This window comes from Odocoileus virginianus, chromosome 29 (assembly GCF_023699985.2).
Source record: "Odocoileus virginianus isolate 20LAN1187 ecotype Illinois chromosome 29, Ovbor_1.2, whole genome shotgun sequence".
Classification (NCBI taxonomy): Eukaryota; Metazoa; Chordata; class Mammalia; order Artiodactyla; family Cervidae; genus Odocoileus; species Odocoileus virginianus.
The window spans coordinates 4,422,422-4,441,399 of NC_069702.1; the positions used below are offsets into that span (position 1 = coordinate 4,422,422).

The 18,978-nt window shown below is 36.0% G+C and overlaps 1 protein-coding gene across 1 annotated transcript in view; it reads left to right on the top strand.

Moving 5' to 3' along the window:
• The window catches only part of CEP135 (centrosomal protein 135), a 76,703-nt gene that overhangs the window by 3,369 nt on the left and 54,356 nt on the right, over positions 1–18,978 (top strand). The window contains exons 2-9 of the mRNA XM_020892158.2: positions 376–532; positions 2,028–2,218; positions 3,162–3,329; positions 5,687–5,828; positions 7,822–7,906; positions 11,448–11,576; positions 13,911–14,126; positions 16,933–16,998. Of these exons, the coding sequence (XP_020747817.2) occupies positions 420–532; positions 2,028–2,218; positions 3,162–3,329; positions 5,687–5,828; positions 7,822–7,906; positions 11,448–11,576; positions 13,911–14,126; positions 16,933–16,998 (1,110 nt within the window). The 5' untranslated portion in view covers positions 376–419. The remainder of the gene's footprint in view (positions 1–375; positions 533–2,027; positions 2,219–3,161; positions 3,330–5,686; positions 5,829–7,821; positions 7,907–11,447; positions 11,577–13,910; positions 14,127–16,932; positions 16,999–18,978) is intronic.

The window sequence follows — 18,978 nt, forward strand, 5'->3', positions numbered from 1 at the left end:
TGATGAGCAGACATTTTTAATTTGAAGAAATCCAATTTATCAAGTTTCTCTTTTATATTTAAAAGAAAAACTTAAAAGAGGCTTCTCTAAGTATTCTCTGCCTGTCTCAGGCTTGAAAAAATATTCTTCTTTCTTTTTTCTAGAGGTTTTATTGTTTTAACTTCTGTGTATTAAGTTTATGAGGGGATATTTATTTTAATGCAGCAACATGGATATCATTAGCATTGGATTTAAATCAATCTAAATATTCTAGAGAGCTGTCTGCCTGAAAAGAAACAGAAAAATAATTGCTTCATATTAAAAGAATCTTTTTTTTAAACATTAAACAATAATAATAGCTGATAATAGAATGATGTTTTCACTCTTTTCTTACAGGATTTTAATTTTTGGAAGTGAATAAACCTAGTTTGGAACACAAGATGACTACAGCTGCAGAAAGAAAGTATCTTAATATTAGGAAAAGATTGGATCAGTTGGGATACCGCCAGACTTTGACAGTGGACTGTTTACCTTTGGTAGAAAAACTTTTCAGGTAAAGATGGAGACACTACTGCAAACTTGTGTGACCCTGAATCCCATTTGTCTAGTTTCATGTTGAGCTTCGTGCTTTAGTACAGAAATGGGTAGACTTTTAAAGTCCTTAAATCGTCTGAAGCTTCTCTCTTCTCCATGTCGCAAAACTCCAGGGTCTCCGTGCACTCTGTACTGTTTAGAGTAAATGTTTCTGAGGGTTTTGTCTGTGAGTAAAAGTACAGTTTTTAATGTGATTTTCTGATCTAGTTAGGAGTTCTATAGCTGCTTTATTCATTGGTTTTTATTTTATTGAAATGCAGTTGACATGATATTATGTTAGTCACTGGTCTCTAATTGCTTCGCTTTTATAATACTTCTCTAAGGTGGTTGATCATGACTTTAGCTGTTAACATGTTAATTTAACTGAAAGATTCTTTGTGATTTTTATTCTTTTCCACATAAATCCTATTACTGTGATTTGAGACTGACTAGAGCAGAGAAATGGTCTAGGAAGTTTTTGCAGTAGGACTGTAGTGATAATGATGAAAAGAAGAGAGTGGATGAAAGATACTTTGTGGTCTCTAGTATGGCCTCCAGAATCCTTCGTGATCTAGTTCTAGGTCAGCAATTTAGAATTATAGGGTGGGAGTATGTTTAACTTTCGAAGAAACTGACACACATTTTCCCCAGTGATTTTACACTCCCTTCATCTTCCCTGCACCAACCACCTGAAGCTCCTGAACATGTGTTCACTCTCGCCCTTGGTCTCTCCGTATGCTGTTCTGTCTGCCTGTAAAGTCTCTTTCTCCTCTCCTTCCTGCTTTGTCTTTATGCTCAGTTAGCTATATGGCCTGCAGCTCTCTGTCACATATACTGCATGTTACCTTAGCTGTTATTATTGTGGGAAATTTGTTTTACCTTCCCGTTAGAATGCAGACTTCCAAGAAACTAGAGACTGATTGTTTCACCACCATACCTAGGACAGGATGAACGCAAGGTCGGCACTGAAATATGAGTTTATCACATAGTACTGTAACTTTTGACAAATGATATAAGCTCCATGTCAGTGGGTTCTTTACCATGTTCCCTGCCCAGTAAATGTTGATATAGTGAATATTCTGTTCATCTGTGTTCTTAGAGGTAGGTAACTGATCCGTGTTTGTTGCATCCCTGACACTTACCATGTAGCAGGCATTCAGTAAATGTTAAATGACCAAGTAAGGTTCACAGATTCCACGGGATCAGGTGACTAATTAGACATGGGGGGGTGAGTGAGACCAGGTTTAAAGATGGTTCTGCCTATGTGTATATGTTTTATAACTTAATTACGACAGGAAAGTTTTGAGACCTTCCTAGTATCTTGAAAGACCTCTAGTGTTTGTTTTTGTATGTTTGATTTACGATTTGATAGCATGTTAGTATTAACATTTAAGTCCTTTTAGAAGTCTGTTTTTAGTTATTAAAAGTTAATAGGATGTTTCCTTGTATTTGCATTTTCCGTTCTTTAATATTAGTGATCTAGTTCATACAACAGAAAGTCTTCGGAAATCAAAATTATCTGCTGTGAAAGCTGAAAAAGAGAGTGCCAATTTTGATTTTGTATTGGAACCTTATAAACTTGAAAATGCAAGGTTGAGTAAAGAAAATAATGAATTATACCTGGAATTAATGAAACTGAGAGAACAATCAGGTCAACATATTAAAGGTAAATTTTTGTGACTTTTGAAATTTTTGCCCTTTTCATTTTATATGTGGGAAATCCTACTCTACCTTTGAAACTACTGATTAGAAAATGTGATAGTCTTCCTACTGATACTTCCTGAAATACTGTAGGGTGTGTTGAAGAGTTTCCAAAAGAAAAATAAATTTGCATTCCACAACTATATTCATCTTCACTGAATGTGGATTACATTTTTAGAATTAAAATTGCTGTAATGGTGGTGGTGTGCGCTCAGTTGTGTTTGACTCTTTGTGAACCTGTGAACTGTAACCCACCAATCTCCTCTGTCCATGGAGTTTTCCAGGCAAGAATACTGGAGTGGGTTGCCTTTTACTTCACCAGGGGATCTTCCCAAACCAGGGATTGAACCCGCGTCTCTTATGTCTCCTGCATTGGCAGGCAGATTCTTTACCAACTGTGGCATCTGGGAAGCCCAAAAGTTGCTGTAGAAAATACTAAATGCTGGTACTGAAGAAAAATTTTCTTGTAACAACTTCTGTGTTTCTGAGAAAAAGTTGTATGTCTATTGTTCTGATTCTTTTATACCCCGTTTTTGATCTGGAAGATAGAATGATTTCAGAGGTACTAGGCAAAGGGTAAATTATGTGGCTAACTTATTATAAAATCTTCTTGTACTTAGTAGAAAGCCCTGGCTAATACTTGGCATGAATTGATAATCCCTTAGCTTCATATCCAATTTACTGGATCAAAAGCTCATATTAGTCTCATCACAGAAGAAAAATATAATTCCTTTTTGTGCTTAGTGACTTATTTGCAGTTTTGTTAATAGTGGTAGAAAAGTTACAACCTTCTAACAAAGCATATAAGAATCAGGTGGAACCTTTCAAATTATTGTGGTTTTTTTGTTTTATGAAATGAAAGAACTTCTTGATGTATAAAATACTCTTTAAATCTTTTTCATTTTAAGAGTTGAAAACCACATTGAAAAAGTGTGCACGTGAAACAGCTGATCTGAAATTTCTAAATAATCAGTATGTTCATAAACTCAAACTTATGGAGAAAGAAAGTAAAGCTAAGAATGAAAAAATTCAACAGCTTCAAGAAAAGAATTTGCAAGCTGTAGTTCAAACTCCAGGTGAATCTGTTCCCTCTCAAAACAAATTATATACATCTAATCTTTTAAAGATGTTAAAACTGTTGACTGAAGTGGGACTTTGGGTATTCATGCTTTAGACTTTAGTATTTGAAAAGATGTATTTGGATAGTCACAAAACCTTTAAAATTGATTTCTGAAGACCCAGCTTATATTCTATGCATGTGCTTAGAAACTTATATAACAGTAAACTTCTTAGGTATAAGTAGTCTATCCTCAGTGCCTAGGGTTTTATTTCCTTTATTATTAATTTGAATTCTTTTTTCTATTATTATTATCATCATTATTAATTATAAAAATAATTCATACTCTAAAGACTTTGAAAATGATATACTTTGTTGTTTCTTAGTTTATTTTAGGCTTCTTAGCCTATTGCTCAGTAGTTACCAGAGAAGAAAAAAGAAATGATGGGGCATATGCAGCGTTAGTGGTTGTCCAGGCTCAAAGTTGATGGAAGAATCTCCAGTAGTAGTAACCAGATCATGGAGGTGTCTGAACCATGAGATTAAGGTCATGGAAGTAAATGAGGTGAGGGCAGGTGCTGAATTATGAGACTTGGTAGAGACTGAGGGATTAAAGAACATGGTGAGGACCAGTAGTAATTTGGTCAGAATGAAGGTTGCCTCAGAAGAGAGTTGAAGATCTGGAAGCTGGCTCAGTTCTATCTGGTAACACAGTCCAGGCTTAATCATGTTACTGTGTGCCTATAGCTGAGTGAAGAGAGACTCTGAGAATTGAAGAATTGCAAACTGGGAGGCCAGGATCAGGGAGGAATCCATGGGACTTGAAATGGCAGAAAATAAGCTGGGAGAGAGAGGACCATGAGCCAAAGGCAGAAAAGATGCGGAAATGTGGGGGAAGACCTCAGAAGCAACTAAAAGATTAAGAAAACTAAAAAAGGAGGATAATTAGATTTTCTGAGAAAAGAGTGGGCCTAAATCAAGGGTGATTTAGAGGTGTAATCTCTAAAATTTAGTGATGGATAAATTTAGTAAACTTGGGATGTAGAGGAATTTCCAAATTTCTGTTTGAAGTGAATGAGGGGATGAATAAGGATATTAATACTATTTCTATCTTTTTTTTGGCTGCACCATGGGGCATGTGGGATGTTAGTTCCTTAACCAGTGATCAAACCTGCGCCCCTAGTCTTAACCACAAGACCACCAAGGATGTCCTGGTACTATTTCTTAAGATAGGGAATATGGAAAACAGAACAGAAGTCCACCATCTACAAAGAGCTTGTTGAGTATGTTATATCCACAGGACATTCACATTGAAACTTCTAGTATGCAGGGGAATATGTAGATCTGTCCTCAGAAATATGGTCCTAGATGGAGAGTCACATTTGGAAATCATTGGAATATCCTGAGAACTGAAGCTTTGAATGTGGTAGGAGTTACTAGTGAGATTATGTAGATTGGAAAGAGAGGAGAACCAAAGACAGACCCTAGGAATTGTCATTTAAGGCACCGGTGGAAGAAGAGGGTCTCTGAGAGATAAGGAGCAGCCGAGGAGGAAAACCAGGAGATGAGGGGAGAAGAACGTGGTTTGCGTGTTCAGGTGTGTTAACTACAAGCAGGTCACCTAAATACTCTTGACCTGGTTTCTTCATCCTCAAAACAAGAGGTCAGGAGTATAGAAAACTTGTTAGGATTCCGAGGAAGACAGAGTTGTGGGTTGTGTTTGTTCTTTGTGAGGGTCAGTTAGTTTTTCAAGTACGTGTCTAATCTTGGCCAGGTACTGGAAAAGGTGAATTATCCTTGTGGTTTGGACCAAGATGGGGTATATCTAGCCATCAAAAGAAATTACTCCTGCTGGTTTTAAGGATAATTAAGAAAATTCCCCATTAATTCAGGATACATATTCTGCTATATACTGATTTTGGTTCTTAAAGTTTCAGTTATCTGCTCCTTTGGCCTTGTTTAATAAACGTGTTTATTTTAGTTATCATTGCCTTCAGCTTCTCATTGGACAGTTTTCTGCTGGTGATGACTTCTTGAGCTCTGTTATGTACCACAAGGCACACTCAACTTTTAGTCTTGCCAGAGTTTGGTCCCCATCTCATGAAGGGACACATTAAATCTGGGCATATATACCAAGCATGCAGGAAAAAAAAGGTTGCTTTCTAACCATGTCTTGTTGAGGTTTGCAGAAATGAGTTGTTCAGTTAAAGATCAGGTAGGTGTTTATATGGAAGGGAGGAAACATTTGACCTGGCTCTTATGTAATAAGAGCCAGAGACATACTTTATAACAAAAAGGCTAGCCTTCTGAAGTATTTAATTCTAAGACAGTGTTTTGTTTTCAGCTTTTTGAAATACACATTTGCTTTTTCTTTAGGTGGCAAGAAAAGAAATATTGCTTTCAGGCGCCAGCGCATGCAGATTGATGAACCAGTCCCTCCCTCTGAAATCAGTTCATATCCGGTTCCTCAGCCGGATGACCCTTACATCGCAGACCTCCTGCACGTGGCTGATGACAGGTGCGTTAAAGAATCCTCTGTTGGCTTTAGTTACCTCATCACTTGGTTAGCCCTAAGTTTCTTGATAGTAGGGTTTTGTCTTCTTAACTAGCCTGTCTCTGGTGTGTAGCATAGAACTTTGCACAAGCATTCAGTAAATGCTTTCTGAATATTGAAGGTTTTCACTTGTTTTGAAATTTGATTTCAAGTAAATCATATATCTGAGGTTTCTGTCTATATTTGCCTTAAAACAATTTAGTGCCACCTAGAGCCTATTTCAGTAGAGTTGCTTTGACATTCAGCTTTATCACCCAAGTAAATCTTCTACAGACTCTCTGTTACTTCAGATTTTTCTCAAATGCCAGTAGCATGAGTAGACTTGTAACTGGCTGTGAAAGTCTTGCTTCATGATTCTCTAACTCTGTATGTTGGTGTTTCCTTAACTTGGAACCAGATGTAAATTCTATTTTAATTATAATTTCAATTAACTCTTTGGAAAAGGCTATGTAAGTGTTCTCGGGGTATAAAGATGCAACTTTTGAGAAACTTACAACCCAGTAAGAAGGTGAGACAAGGGGAAATACACAAAATGCCATTAAGAACATCTCAGAAGGTGCAGAGGGGTAGGAGAGTGCCAGGGTCAGCCTCTCGGGTCTCGGCTGCAGAAGCAGTTTAAGTGCAGAATATGCTAGTGGGAATGGCTAGTGCAGCTGGCTTTTTACTTGTAGATCATGTAGACAGTATGAGAGAGTTTTCTACTCTATTATTAATCTCTATAGCAATTAAAAACAAAGACATTGGTTGGGGGACTAATTAGGGTCTTTAGCTCAGTTATTCTCACACAATGTTATGTACCTGTATTTATACACTTACTTGACTTTACCCATGAAATATTTTGTGTTTTATGTTTCTGGTACTTATAAATTAGGACTTAGACAATATGTTAGTATTATTTACCGAGTTTTAGATGGCTCCGTATGTATTTGATTCAATGGACATGAACTTGGGCAAATTCTGGGAGATGGTGAGGAACAGCGAGGCCTGGGATGCTGCAGTCCATGGGGTCGCAAAGAGTTGGACACAACTTAGTGACTGGACAACAACATGTGTATCATTTTCTGTTTCTTTCTTTGCCTTAACATTCTTCTTTTCTATCAAGCCATCATAGGTAGCGTTAGTCTCTTGATTATCTTGTTTGTTTTACTTTGCACATGCACTGTATTTAGAGTCATTCATGCATATATGAGTGCGGTTGCATACATACTGCTCTCCTCCTAGATTAGTGGGTGGTGTTGGTTCTAGTAATACTAACAGCAGGTACAAGCAGTGTTCAGCCGTATTCTGCCTATCCTATGGAAAATCTCTCTTAAAATAAAACCTGGCTTCAGGCTTTATTTTTCCAGTATGAAAGTGATTATGTCCTGTTTTGTTAATGCTTGGCAAAGTTTGATGTAGTACAGTACATTTAGGCATTCATACAACTCAGATGATTTAGACAAATCTTGATTCTCTTGGAGTTAACAAGTTCCAGGAAAGAGTAGGTTTTTCTTTTTTTGCTGTAGTTACCTGGAAAATTGGTATTTTTCAGTATTTTTCTTCTAAGATTGCAAGATAGTTCGTTAGAAAATACAGGGTCATGTGGGGTCAGAAAACATTTAGTCCCTTATTTCACTTAATAGTATTGTGAGTTTTAGACTTGATGCTTAGTTCCCTGAACCTAAGAATTGGCAACAGTACCCAGAAGAATTTGTCTTAAGGATCAAAATGCAGTAGGAGACATAATGATTCTGAATTTCAGATTATTTACCACTCAGTTTTGTATCTGTTCTTACAAAATTAAATCTCTAAGATGATGTACTCTGTGCTGTGGCCTGGGAACCCTTTGGCCCAGCACCTACTACCTCACTGAGAAACAAAAAGTTGAGGGTTTTTAAAAGAAGGCATCTAATTTCACTTTTGTAATTTTGTATTTCATATCAAAAATATATTGACATTACTTATAAATGTGTTTCAGAATTGAAGAACTTCAACAGGAAGTCTGCCAGTTACAAGAGAAATTAGCGATGATGGAAAGTGGACTGAGAGATTATAACAAGCAGGTAGGATTTTGTATTTATCTAGTTGGGATTGAGGTGAGTGCACTGTGACTGTAAATAGAATTGGGTCATGTTTAATATTTCTGATACCTGAGTTTTTAATACAGCTTTTCTTTTTAGTAAATTCGTTAATAGAATTAATAGGTGGATTGGCTTAGATGGCTTCAGAGCCTTCAGTCCATTCCCTGCACTATGCAGTGAGGTGAATAGTAGTTTTTTTTTTTTTTTTAAGGTGAATCATCTATCTCCCCAAATATTATAACCATATTAACTGTTTCCATCTTAAGAGGTATTTTATTGAAGTGTATTATGCTTTATAATAGTATTTTTAAAAACTTGTTTTACCTTTTCTGTAGATTTTCTCATTTTGAGTATGTCTTTGAAAGTTACTCTTCTGAGTGGCCACGCTTGTTGAATGTTTTCTCTATACGCATTGGTGCTCCGTAAAGAAGCAAGGGAGTGAACAGATTCAGGGTTATATGAAAACTTTCTCTATAAGCATCAGTACCCCATAAGACGGTTTTCTAAAGAAGCAAGGGAGTGAATAGATTCGGGGTTACATGAAAACTTTGAACAACCTTTGTTCTTTTATACTTTCTTTTTGTGTCTTGGCTAAATTCTGATTTGGGTAATTATAGGCTTTCTTTCTTAATATGCTTACTGAAGTTTAAATCAGGTAACATGTTTTTCATATTCTGCACATAACTATGTTTTTTTGGAGTAAAGAATTCTGCACATACCAATATAGATGTAACCTATGTATTGGTATAAGTGTTAAGTTTATAAAGTACTTTGAAGATCACTTGGATAAATGGAGTTAAAAGGGATTGTAGTAATGTCATCCAAAAAACTTACTTTATGGAGAGATGTTGAACATATCAAATATGCATATGAGATGAATATTAATTGATATTTTAAAATTTATATTCAGTCATTCTTTCATCACATTTTTTTTCTAAGTACTTTATGAACATAAACTGACCAGTCTTTATTGTCTTCGTGAGGTGGCTGAGGCGTTTGAAGAAAATAGCCTGACCGTTCTGATTGAAATCACCAATTTCATGTGGTTATCAGTCTTGATTGAGTCTGCTCTATCAGTTTTTTTTTTTTGGTGGGAGTTTGCTCTGTTCTCAGCATATATTCCAGATTTTACAGTTCTCTTCAAGCTCTTTCCATGGCCTGTAACACCCTCTTTCTCAGCACATCAGCTTCTTTTTCATTTTCCTATCTCTGCCTTTCAAATGAGCAATATTCACAGGTTCTCGTTAAGACTTAATGGTTAGGATGGTATTCTTACTGTTTTGTGCACTTGACCCCATTCCCTCTCTTCTCCTTAGGATATTGCTTTAATCAGTTATTCTTTAACAAACTTATATGGCCATTTTAATGGCTATACATTTTTTCATTACTGTGAGGAGATGCTTAACATCATCACTAATACCCCTTAAAAAATCTTTTAATTACCTTTCCCCTCTTGCTAACTAAGGCCTTCTCCTTCACGCGTACTTCTCTGAAAGTAAAAGTGAAGTTGCTCAGTCATGTCCGACTCTTTGAGACTCCCTGGACGGTAGCCCACCAGGCTCCGTGGTCCTTGGGATTTTCCAGGCAAGAATACTGGAGTGGGCTGCCACTTCCTTCTCCAGGGGCTCTTCCCAACCCAGGGATTGAACCCGGGTCTCCTGCATTGCAGACAGACGCTTTACTGTCTGAGCCAGTCTAAAGGGTGTCTTATTATTCTTTCTCTAGTTCTTCACTTCCTGTTCACTTCTTAACCTTCTGTTGGCCTCTGTCCCCCACTGTATAAGTTGGTCTAGTTACTGTTACCATTGACATTAGTTGCTGCATCCATAAGGATACTTTTAAGTCTTCATTTTCCTCAATCACTCTGCAGTATTTGACATTAATGATCATTTCTCTTTGAAACTCTTCTGTAGCTTCATTTTCTTTTTGTTTTTCTTTTCTTGCCTTTTTTTTTTTAGCCTCTTATAATATCGTCTTTGCTGTCTTGTCTGCCTGCTCCCTAAAATATCACCAATCCCCAAGATTCTTTGACTTCTCCTCTCCATGTTTTCTCAGATAGTCTCATCTACTCTCTTAGTTTATTTCCTGAATATTGATGACTCCCCAGTCTCTCAGGCTGATACTTCTCTGCTGAGTTCCATTCTGATATGCCCAGCTTGACACTGGCATTTCCATTTAGATGAATGCTGTCTATACACATATGCCTAGTGCTGAACTTTCCAGCTTCTGTCTGACATTTGTTTCTCCTCCTATATTCTCAACTTTGGTTGGAAGCTTCAGCATCCACCCAAGCCAGCATTCTGTAGTCTTTATATGTCTCATTCTCTGCCTGTCACATACCACTTGCCAAGTTCTATCAGTTCTTAAACTTACGTATTCTGTTCTGTCCTGTCCCACTGTTTCTTAGGCTCTAATCATTTCTCATATGTTCCTACAGTAGGTCTCCTTGCTTCTGGTCCTATTCTTATCTCATTCACCCTTTAGTCCTGAGTAATATTTCTCCTTAGTGAAGTATACAGTGCTTATCATAATTAGTTCCTGCCTAATTCTTTGGCCTCATCTCCAACTGTTAATTCCCCTTGCGTGTTGTAATTCAGTCACACTGAGTCACTTCTGCTCCTTTAAACATAGCGTGTTACCTGTGCTTCTTTGTCACTGCCTGGAATATCCCTCCTTTCTTCTCTGCTTAGCATATTTTATAACTTTTTTGGACTTATTTGTTCCCTTGACTACTTTGGTACTATATACCTATTTCTATTATTGTATCATTGAACAACATATTAAAGCAATTATTGGTTTACTTTATTGCTTTTCCTGTAAAGCTGTGTGTTCCTGAAAGTAATGGGTCATGTTTTATTCATCTTTGTGTATTTAGAACTATGCTCAATAATTGTTTGTTAAATTGAATGCTTGGTTTTTGTTTTCAATTTTTTTTTTTTGAAAAGAAAACCAAAGTTTGAAAGTGTGTGTGTTTTTTTAGATTCTTGCATGTGAATTCATGGTTGGTAGTGATGTTTTTGATTGTATGTCTGTTTTTTTCTACGTAATAGATAGTAAAGCAAATTCATTCCGGCCTTATATCCTTTTTAATAATGAGTTTCAGTAGCAAATCACTTTCCTTTTTGTTTTATATTCATTTGTTTATCTCCCATTTATTTCACCAGGCACTGAAGTAGTTCAGACTCAGTTCCAGGACTTAGTTTCTTTTTGTATAAACATTGCCTAATCTTAGAGGAGGGAAAAAACAAAACATAAAATTAGAAAGAATCTCTTCAATAAAAATACTTATGAAACCTGTGTTGACAATTCTTAGGTTGAGATTTTCTGTGTATATTTTTGCTCTGTGTAAATGGATCTCATAATACTATTTATGTGTCAGTAACATATATGAATGTTAATCTTTTGTGTACATTGTGGGACATAAGAAAAATGGAAGTATATTCAAATAAACATTTGTGCAGTGTTAATCATTTCAGTTCAAAACCATATCTTTAAAAATGATAGCACAACTTTATGTTTTCAGATTGAACTTAGAGAACGAGAGATAGAACGACTGTCGATTGCATTGGATGGGGGTCGCTCTTCTGATATCCTTTCTCTGGAGACTAGAAATAAAGCCAATGAAAAGCTTATTGCTCATTTAAATATTCAGGTAACAACTTTTATGATTATTTCACTGAGCGTATAAAGTTGTAAGTGTTTTTAACAGTCTTTGGGTTTGTAAAGGTGGAAGGGTTTTTTATTTGGGTATTATCTACAGCAGAAAAAATTTCATAGAGTCAGAGTATCCAAAATTGGGTACAGCTGTTGAAAAATCCTGTTTTTATATTTAATGTCTTTATATTTAATGAGGTGTAGGAATTGATATACCATAGTATTACGTGTTTAAAAGAAGAGAATAAACTATAGGTAAAAAGTAATCCTCAATTTGCTTTAAAAATTGTGTATATACATTCAGAAAGAGAAAACACTAGAAGAAACTACGCCAAAATACACTAATAAAGGTTTATCTTTGTGTGGTGAGATAGTCTTCTTTATGATTTTCTCCATTTTCAAAATTTTTATTTCTTTTATAATATTACAAATATTATTTTTAAAAATAAATATAAAAAGTAAACATACAGTTTTTATTTAACTACGTAGTGGTTTGCCTTGCCATGCATTTGACCTAAGAGTGAAAGAACAAGAGACTTCGTGAAACATGACAAATGACCTTTAGGAATTTTTTTTTAACTGAAGTACAGCTGAGTCACAGTGTGTGTTACTCTCTGGCATGCAGCAAGTGACTCAGTTATCCGTATTGTATCAGTGTTATTTTTCATATTCTTTTCCATTGTATCTCTTTGTTTTTAACTGCACTGGGTCTCCTGTGCTGCACATGGGCTTTGGTTCCAACGGCCAGGGCCACTCTAGTTGCGGCACACAGGCGTCTTGCGGAGGTGGCTTCTCTTCTTGCCAAGCTTGAGCTCCAGGGCCCAGTCTTTAGCAGTTGCAGCGGGCGGGCTCGGTAGTTGCATTTTTCAGCCTTAGTTGCCCCGTGGCCTGTGGGATCCTAGTTTCTGGATGAGGGATTGAGCTCATGTCCCCTGCTTTGGCAGCTGGATTCCTAACTACTGGACCACTAGGGAAGTCCTTCCATTATGTTTTATTACATGTTATTGAATATAGTTCCCTGTGCTATATGGTAGGACCTTGTTTATTTTATATACAAGAGTTTGTATCTGCTGATCCCAAACTGCTCTAATTTATCCCTCCCCAACCCCCTCTCCCCTTTGGTACCCATAAATTTGTTTTCTGTGTCTTCGAGTCTGTTTCTGTTTTGTAAGTAAGTTCATTTGTATTTATTTTTATTCCACACATAAGTGATATCACCTGGTATTTGTCTTCTTTCTGACTTCATTTAGTATGATAATCTCTAGGTCCGCCCATGTGTCTGTCAATGGCTTTATTCCCTTTTTATGGCTGAATAATACTCTGTTGTGCCTGAATAATACTCTGTTGTGCGCGCGCACACACACACTCTCTCTCTGTCTCTCTCTCTCTCCATCATCTTTATCCATTCATCTGTCACGGACATCAGGTTGTTTCCATACGATTTTTAGAAATTTAGATATCGGGACTTCCCTGGTGGTCCAGTGGTTGAGAATCTGCCCTTCAATGTAGGGGACTCAGGTTCAGTCCCTGGTCAGGGAACTAAGATCCCACATGCTTCAGGACATCTGAGCCTATGAGCTGCAACTAGAGCCCCAATGCCAAGCTACAGCTAAGACCTGTTGAAGCCAAAAATAAATAAATATATGGAAAAAAAAAAAGAAAGAAATTTAGATATCACTGCTGCCTGGACTGCAGCCACAGTAGATTAAGTCCCAAATATTAGCATAGCTCTTGAGCAGTGCTGTTCAGTAGAAATAGGGTATGAGCCACAGATGTCATTTAAAATTTCCTAGTAGGCAGATTTAAAAAAGTAAAAACAAGTGAAATTAATTTTAATAATGTATCTACTTAAACATATCCAAAATGTTATCATTTCAACATGTAGTCGGTGTTGTCAAATATCTTTGGCATATTGTACTATTTTTTTGTACTGAGTCTTTGGACTCCTCTTTGTATTTATAGCACACCTGGACTAGCCACATTTTAAGTGCTTAGCAGCCATATGCAAATGCTAGTGGCTACTGTATGGTACGGCACTCCAAACTAATATCATCATAGTGGTAATCTTATCATATATTTAGAACTCTATATTGGGAAAAAGTTCACACAAATTTCTTACTTATCCTTTGCTTCCGTGCTTGAAAACTGAAGACATATATATATTTTTACGAAACCACTCATCAGCAGTTTTACAGATCAAAACAATATAAATTTGAAAATGTAAAGTAGCTGGAGTTTTAAGTTTCAGTATTTTAAAAAACATAGTATTTTGAAAGTTCAGTATTTGATAATTTTCCAATTTATTAACTTATGAATTACAAATTCCATTTAGGTTGACTTTCTTCAGCAAGCTAATAAAGACCTGGAAAAGCATATACAAGAGCTTATGGAAACCAAGGAAACAGTAACATCTGAAGTTGTTAATTTAAGTAACAAAAATGAAAAACTCTGCCAGGAATTAACTGAAATAGACCAGTTAGCACAGCAGTTGGAAAGACATAAAGAAGAAGTGCTCAAGACTGCCGACAAAGAACTTGAGGAAGCAAAGGTACGTCTAGGCTGTGGGGGCACTCGTTAATTCTCCTGGAGTGGAGTGAGCTTGAGTTCTTTTGATATCCCATCCAGGTCTTTTGGTTTGTTTTGTAATTCAGGCTTTTTTAAAGTGTTATTTACATGCTCTAAATGTTTGCACTTTCTCCAGTTGTTCGCGTGTCTTTCTGAAGCACATCTGTTCTTATGGCAATTCTCCAGATTCCTTCCTCTTTTCACTCAAGATTTTCATCTGTCCTTTCTCTGCATTATGAGCAGACTTCTGAAGTTTGTCCTCTAGGGCATTATGTGCTCATGAACCCTTTAAAGGTATTTTTTGAAACTGTGTATGTCCTTGCACATTTTTAAGTTGGTAGCTAATATTTTTCATCTTTAAATAGATGCAAAGGATGTAATTTCTAATCATTTGTAAACATTGAGCTCTTAAAATTGTCATATTGTTCTTATAAATATAGCCAGTAGAATCCAAATGACCCTTCTTGAAATCCCCACAAAATTGTATCTTATTGTAACATATTTTATGCTTGAATATCTTTTTATGATAACTATCAAATGTCTGTGCAATTAAAAACATACATGAATTGAAATTTATTTAATTTAAAAATGTCCTGTGACTGTAAGGTTCAGAATGTTAGCATTTTCCTGTAAAAAGTGTTATCATTATAATTATTAGTAGTCAATGGATCAAAGTGACAGATGTAGCACAAATGTTGGTACTTATCAGATAAAAAAGTAAAATTGTACTGAAAATACATCTTTTAGTAAGATATAATGGGAGAAAATAGCATCTTAATAAAAGGCTTTGACCAGCCGCAACATTTCAGGTGTTGTCTTGTACTTCAGAAGTTTTTTATATGTAGAGATATTATAGTATGAAATTAGAAGCTTGCCTTTCTTTTGAAAAGTGGGCAAAAGGCAATTGTGGGAGGGTAGGTGGAAAAGAAGAATTCACATGATACCTAGACCACAGGTTTTCAGATAGATAATTTTTAAGAAAGATATTTGCAAATTAAGAATCCAGGTATTGATTTTATAAAACTGTACGTATATGGTAGTTTTGCATAATACTTGGATAATCTTTATATTATCCCACGTATGAGTATAATCTATTAATAGTTTTAAGGTCACTACTTTACATCAAACTAAAATGAATTAATCTTATACAGTGTCATCGCCATTAATTAGTAGAATAGGAAGAAACTACGTCAACATAATAAAGGCCATATGTGAAAAGCCCACAGCTAACACCATACCCAGTGGTGAAAGACTGAAACCTTTTCTTCTAAGATGAGAAACAAGACTAGGATGTCCATTCTCTCTACTTCTGTTCAACATAGTACTGGAAGTCTTGGCCAGAGGAATTAGGCGAGAAAAAGAAGTAAAAGGCATTCAAATTGGAAATAAAGAAGTAAAATTTTGTTTCCAGATGAGATGATATTATGTGCAGAAAACCGGGAAGATGCCAATAAAAAAAAAACAGAACTAATAAATTCAGCAAACTTGCAGGATACAAAATCATTGCATAGGAATCTGAGTGCATTTCTATATTAAAATCCAAAAAGAAAATTAAGAAAATAATCCTGTTTACAATAGCATCAAAAAGAATAAAGATCTTAGGGATAAACTTAACCAAGGAGGCAAAAGACTTATATACTGAAAACTATAAAACACTGCTGAAAGAATTTAGAGACAGAAATAAATGGAAAGATATCCGATGTTCATGGATTGGAAGACTTTATTATTTGAATGTCCCCACTACCCAAAATAATCTGCAGATTCAGTGTGATCCCTCTCCAAATCCCAGGGATTTTTTTTTTTACGTAAAAACAGGAAAAAGTCCAAAAATTTTTGGATCTCAAGGGACCCAGAATAGCCAAAACAACCTTGAAAATGAAAAAAAGATAATTAGTGTGATTTAAAAAAATTGTTTATTTCACCAGTTTTACTTGGCACGTGGGATCAAGTTCCCTGACTGGGGATCAAACCTGGGCCCCCTGTGTTGGGAGCATGGAGTCTTAGCCATTGGGCCAACAGGGAAGTCTCGATTAGTGCAGTTTTAATTTTGCTTTTGTGACTTTGGTTTCTTTGCAGTATTTCTGTATCTCGTTGCTCTCCTTTTCTACTTTCTTTGCATATTCTCTCATGTGTGCACAACATACTGAATAGTTTCACATGTCACATGGGCAGTAGTTGAGAATGACAACTTGGCTGAGTAAAAGATTCCTGTTAGGTCATAATATTTTAACCTTGGCATTCAGCACTCTTAATTGCCATTTAGAGGGTCCAGGTTGATTGTCTCCTGGATGAGGGCATGGCAACCCTCTTCAGCATTCTTGCCTGGAGAATTCCATGGACAGAGGAGTGTGGTGGGCTACAGTCCTTGGGGTAGCCAAGAGCTGGACACAGCTGAGCGCTGAGCACAAGCCCAGGTTGATAGTAGTGGGTGGTGGAAGAGCAAATAGGGTAGGAAAGTCAGGAAATGACAGGGCCGTAAGAGGAATCCTAAACATCAAGGCTCGAGAAGAGTCCTACGAGTACACAGACAGAAGATTTCAAGTGGCTCTCTTGTTGCACATGTTACAAATAGGTCCCTATAAGCATTCAGGATACCAGAAATTAAAGAGAAAGCTAAACTTTGCGTCCTCTTCATGGAAACTGAGGCCTAGAGCTGGCTGAAGCTTTGGCTCTCACTGATGGCAGGGAACATGAATTACTCAAAAATGACTTGGCCTCATCTTCACTGTCACCTAGCGTTAAGTATTCTTGACTTTTAGGTATGTACCTAATAAGCTTTTTATTCCTAGAAAGAGATTAAAAAAAACCTTTCTGAAATGCGGAATCTTGAAGAAACGATGGGAAAACTTCAACTGGTGAGTAGGTTTTGTATTGAATTGCTAGAATTTTCATTACAAATTTTATGTTTTATTTTACATTTTTTGGCTAAATATAATTTATCTATCATATTTACTGTTTTAAGTGTACAGCAGTTTTGGTTTAGATACAAAGTAGTGCAGCCATCACTACTAATTCCAGAACATGTTAATCACTCCAAAAAGAAACCTCATACCCGTTAGCAGTCAGTCCTCATTTTCCTGCGCTCAACCTCTGACAGCTGCTGCTAATCTGCTTTCTGTCTCTGTAATCTATAATTTACCTATTCTAGATATTCTATGTAAATGAAATTATATAATATGTAAACCTTTTATGTGTGATTTACACTTAATGCATTGTTTTCAATGTTTATGCATATCATAGCATGTATCATTACTTCTTTTTTATGGCCAGTAATATCCCATTGTATTATATATTTGGTTTTTTATATTATTTTTTATATTATTATTTTATATTTATATTATTTATATTTCTAGAAATTAAAAAAAGTTTATTGTAATAGAGTTGATTTGCAATGTTGTGTTAGTTTTAGATACACAGCAAAGTGAGTGAGTTATAATATACATATATTCACTCTTTTTTTACAGATTCTTTTATGTATAGAGGCCATTACAGAGTATTCAGTAGAGTTCCTTGAGCTATACAGGGGGTCCTTATTAATTTTCTGTTTTACATATAGCAGTGTGTATATACAGGGGGTCCTTATTAAGTTCCTGTTTTACATATAGCAGTGTGTATATACAGGGGGTCCTTATTAAGTTCCTGTTTTACATATAGCAGTGTGTATATACAGGGGGTCCTTATTAAGTTCCTGTTTTACATACAGCAGTGTGTATATACAGGGGGTCCTTATTAAGTTCCTATTTTACATACAGCAGTGTGTATATACAGGGGGTCCTTATTAATTTCCTGTTTTACATACAGCAGTGTGTATATACAGGGGGTCCTTATTAATTTCCTGTTTTACATACAGCAGTGTGTATATACAGGGGGTCCTTATTAATTTCCTGTTTTACATACAGCAGTGTGTATATACAGGGGGTCCTTATTAATTTCCTGTTTTACATACAGCAGTGTGTATATACAGGGGGTCCTTATTAATTTCCTGTTTTACATATAGCAGTGTGTATATACAGGGGGTCCTTATTAATTTCCTGTTTTACATATAGCAGTGTGTATATACAGGGGGTCCTTATTAATTTCCTGTTTTACATACAGCAGTGTGTATATACAGGGGGTCCTTATTAATTTCCTGTTTTACATATAGCAGTGTGTATATACAGGGGGTCCTTATTAATTTCCTGTTTTACATACAGCAGTGTGTATATACAGGGGGTCCTTATTAATTTCCCGTTTTACATATAGCAGTGTGTATATACAGGGGGTCCTTATTAATTTCCTGTTTTACATACAGCAGTGTGTATATACAGGGGGTCCTTATTAATTTCCTGTTTTACATATAGCAGTGTGTATATACAGGGGGTCCTTATTAATTTCCTATTTTACATACAGCAGTGTGTATATACAGGGGGTCCTTATTAATTTCCCGTTTTACATATAGCAGTGTGTATATACAGGGGGTCCTTATTAATTTCCTGTTTTACATATAGCAGTGTGTATATACAGGGGGTCCTTATTAATTTCCTATTTTACATACAGCAGTGTGTATATACAGGGGGTCCTTATTAATTTCCTATTTTACATATAGCAGTGTGTATATACAGGGGGTCCTTATTAATTTCCTATTTTACATACAGCAGTGTGTACATGTCACTCCCAGTCTCCACTTTATGCCTCTCCCTGCTCACCCCCGGCTAACTGTCAGTTTGTTTACTGCATCTATAACTGTATATCTGTTTTGTAGATAAATTCATTTGTACCCATTTTTTAGATTCCATACATAAGAAATACCATATGATATTTGTCTTTTTCTGACTTATTTCAGTCAGTATGTATAT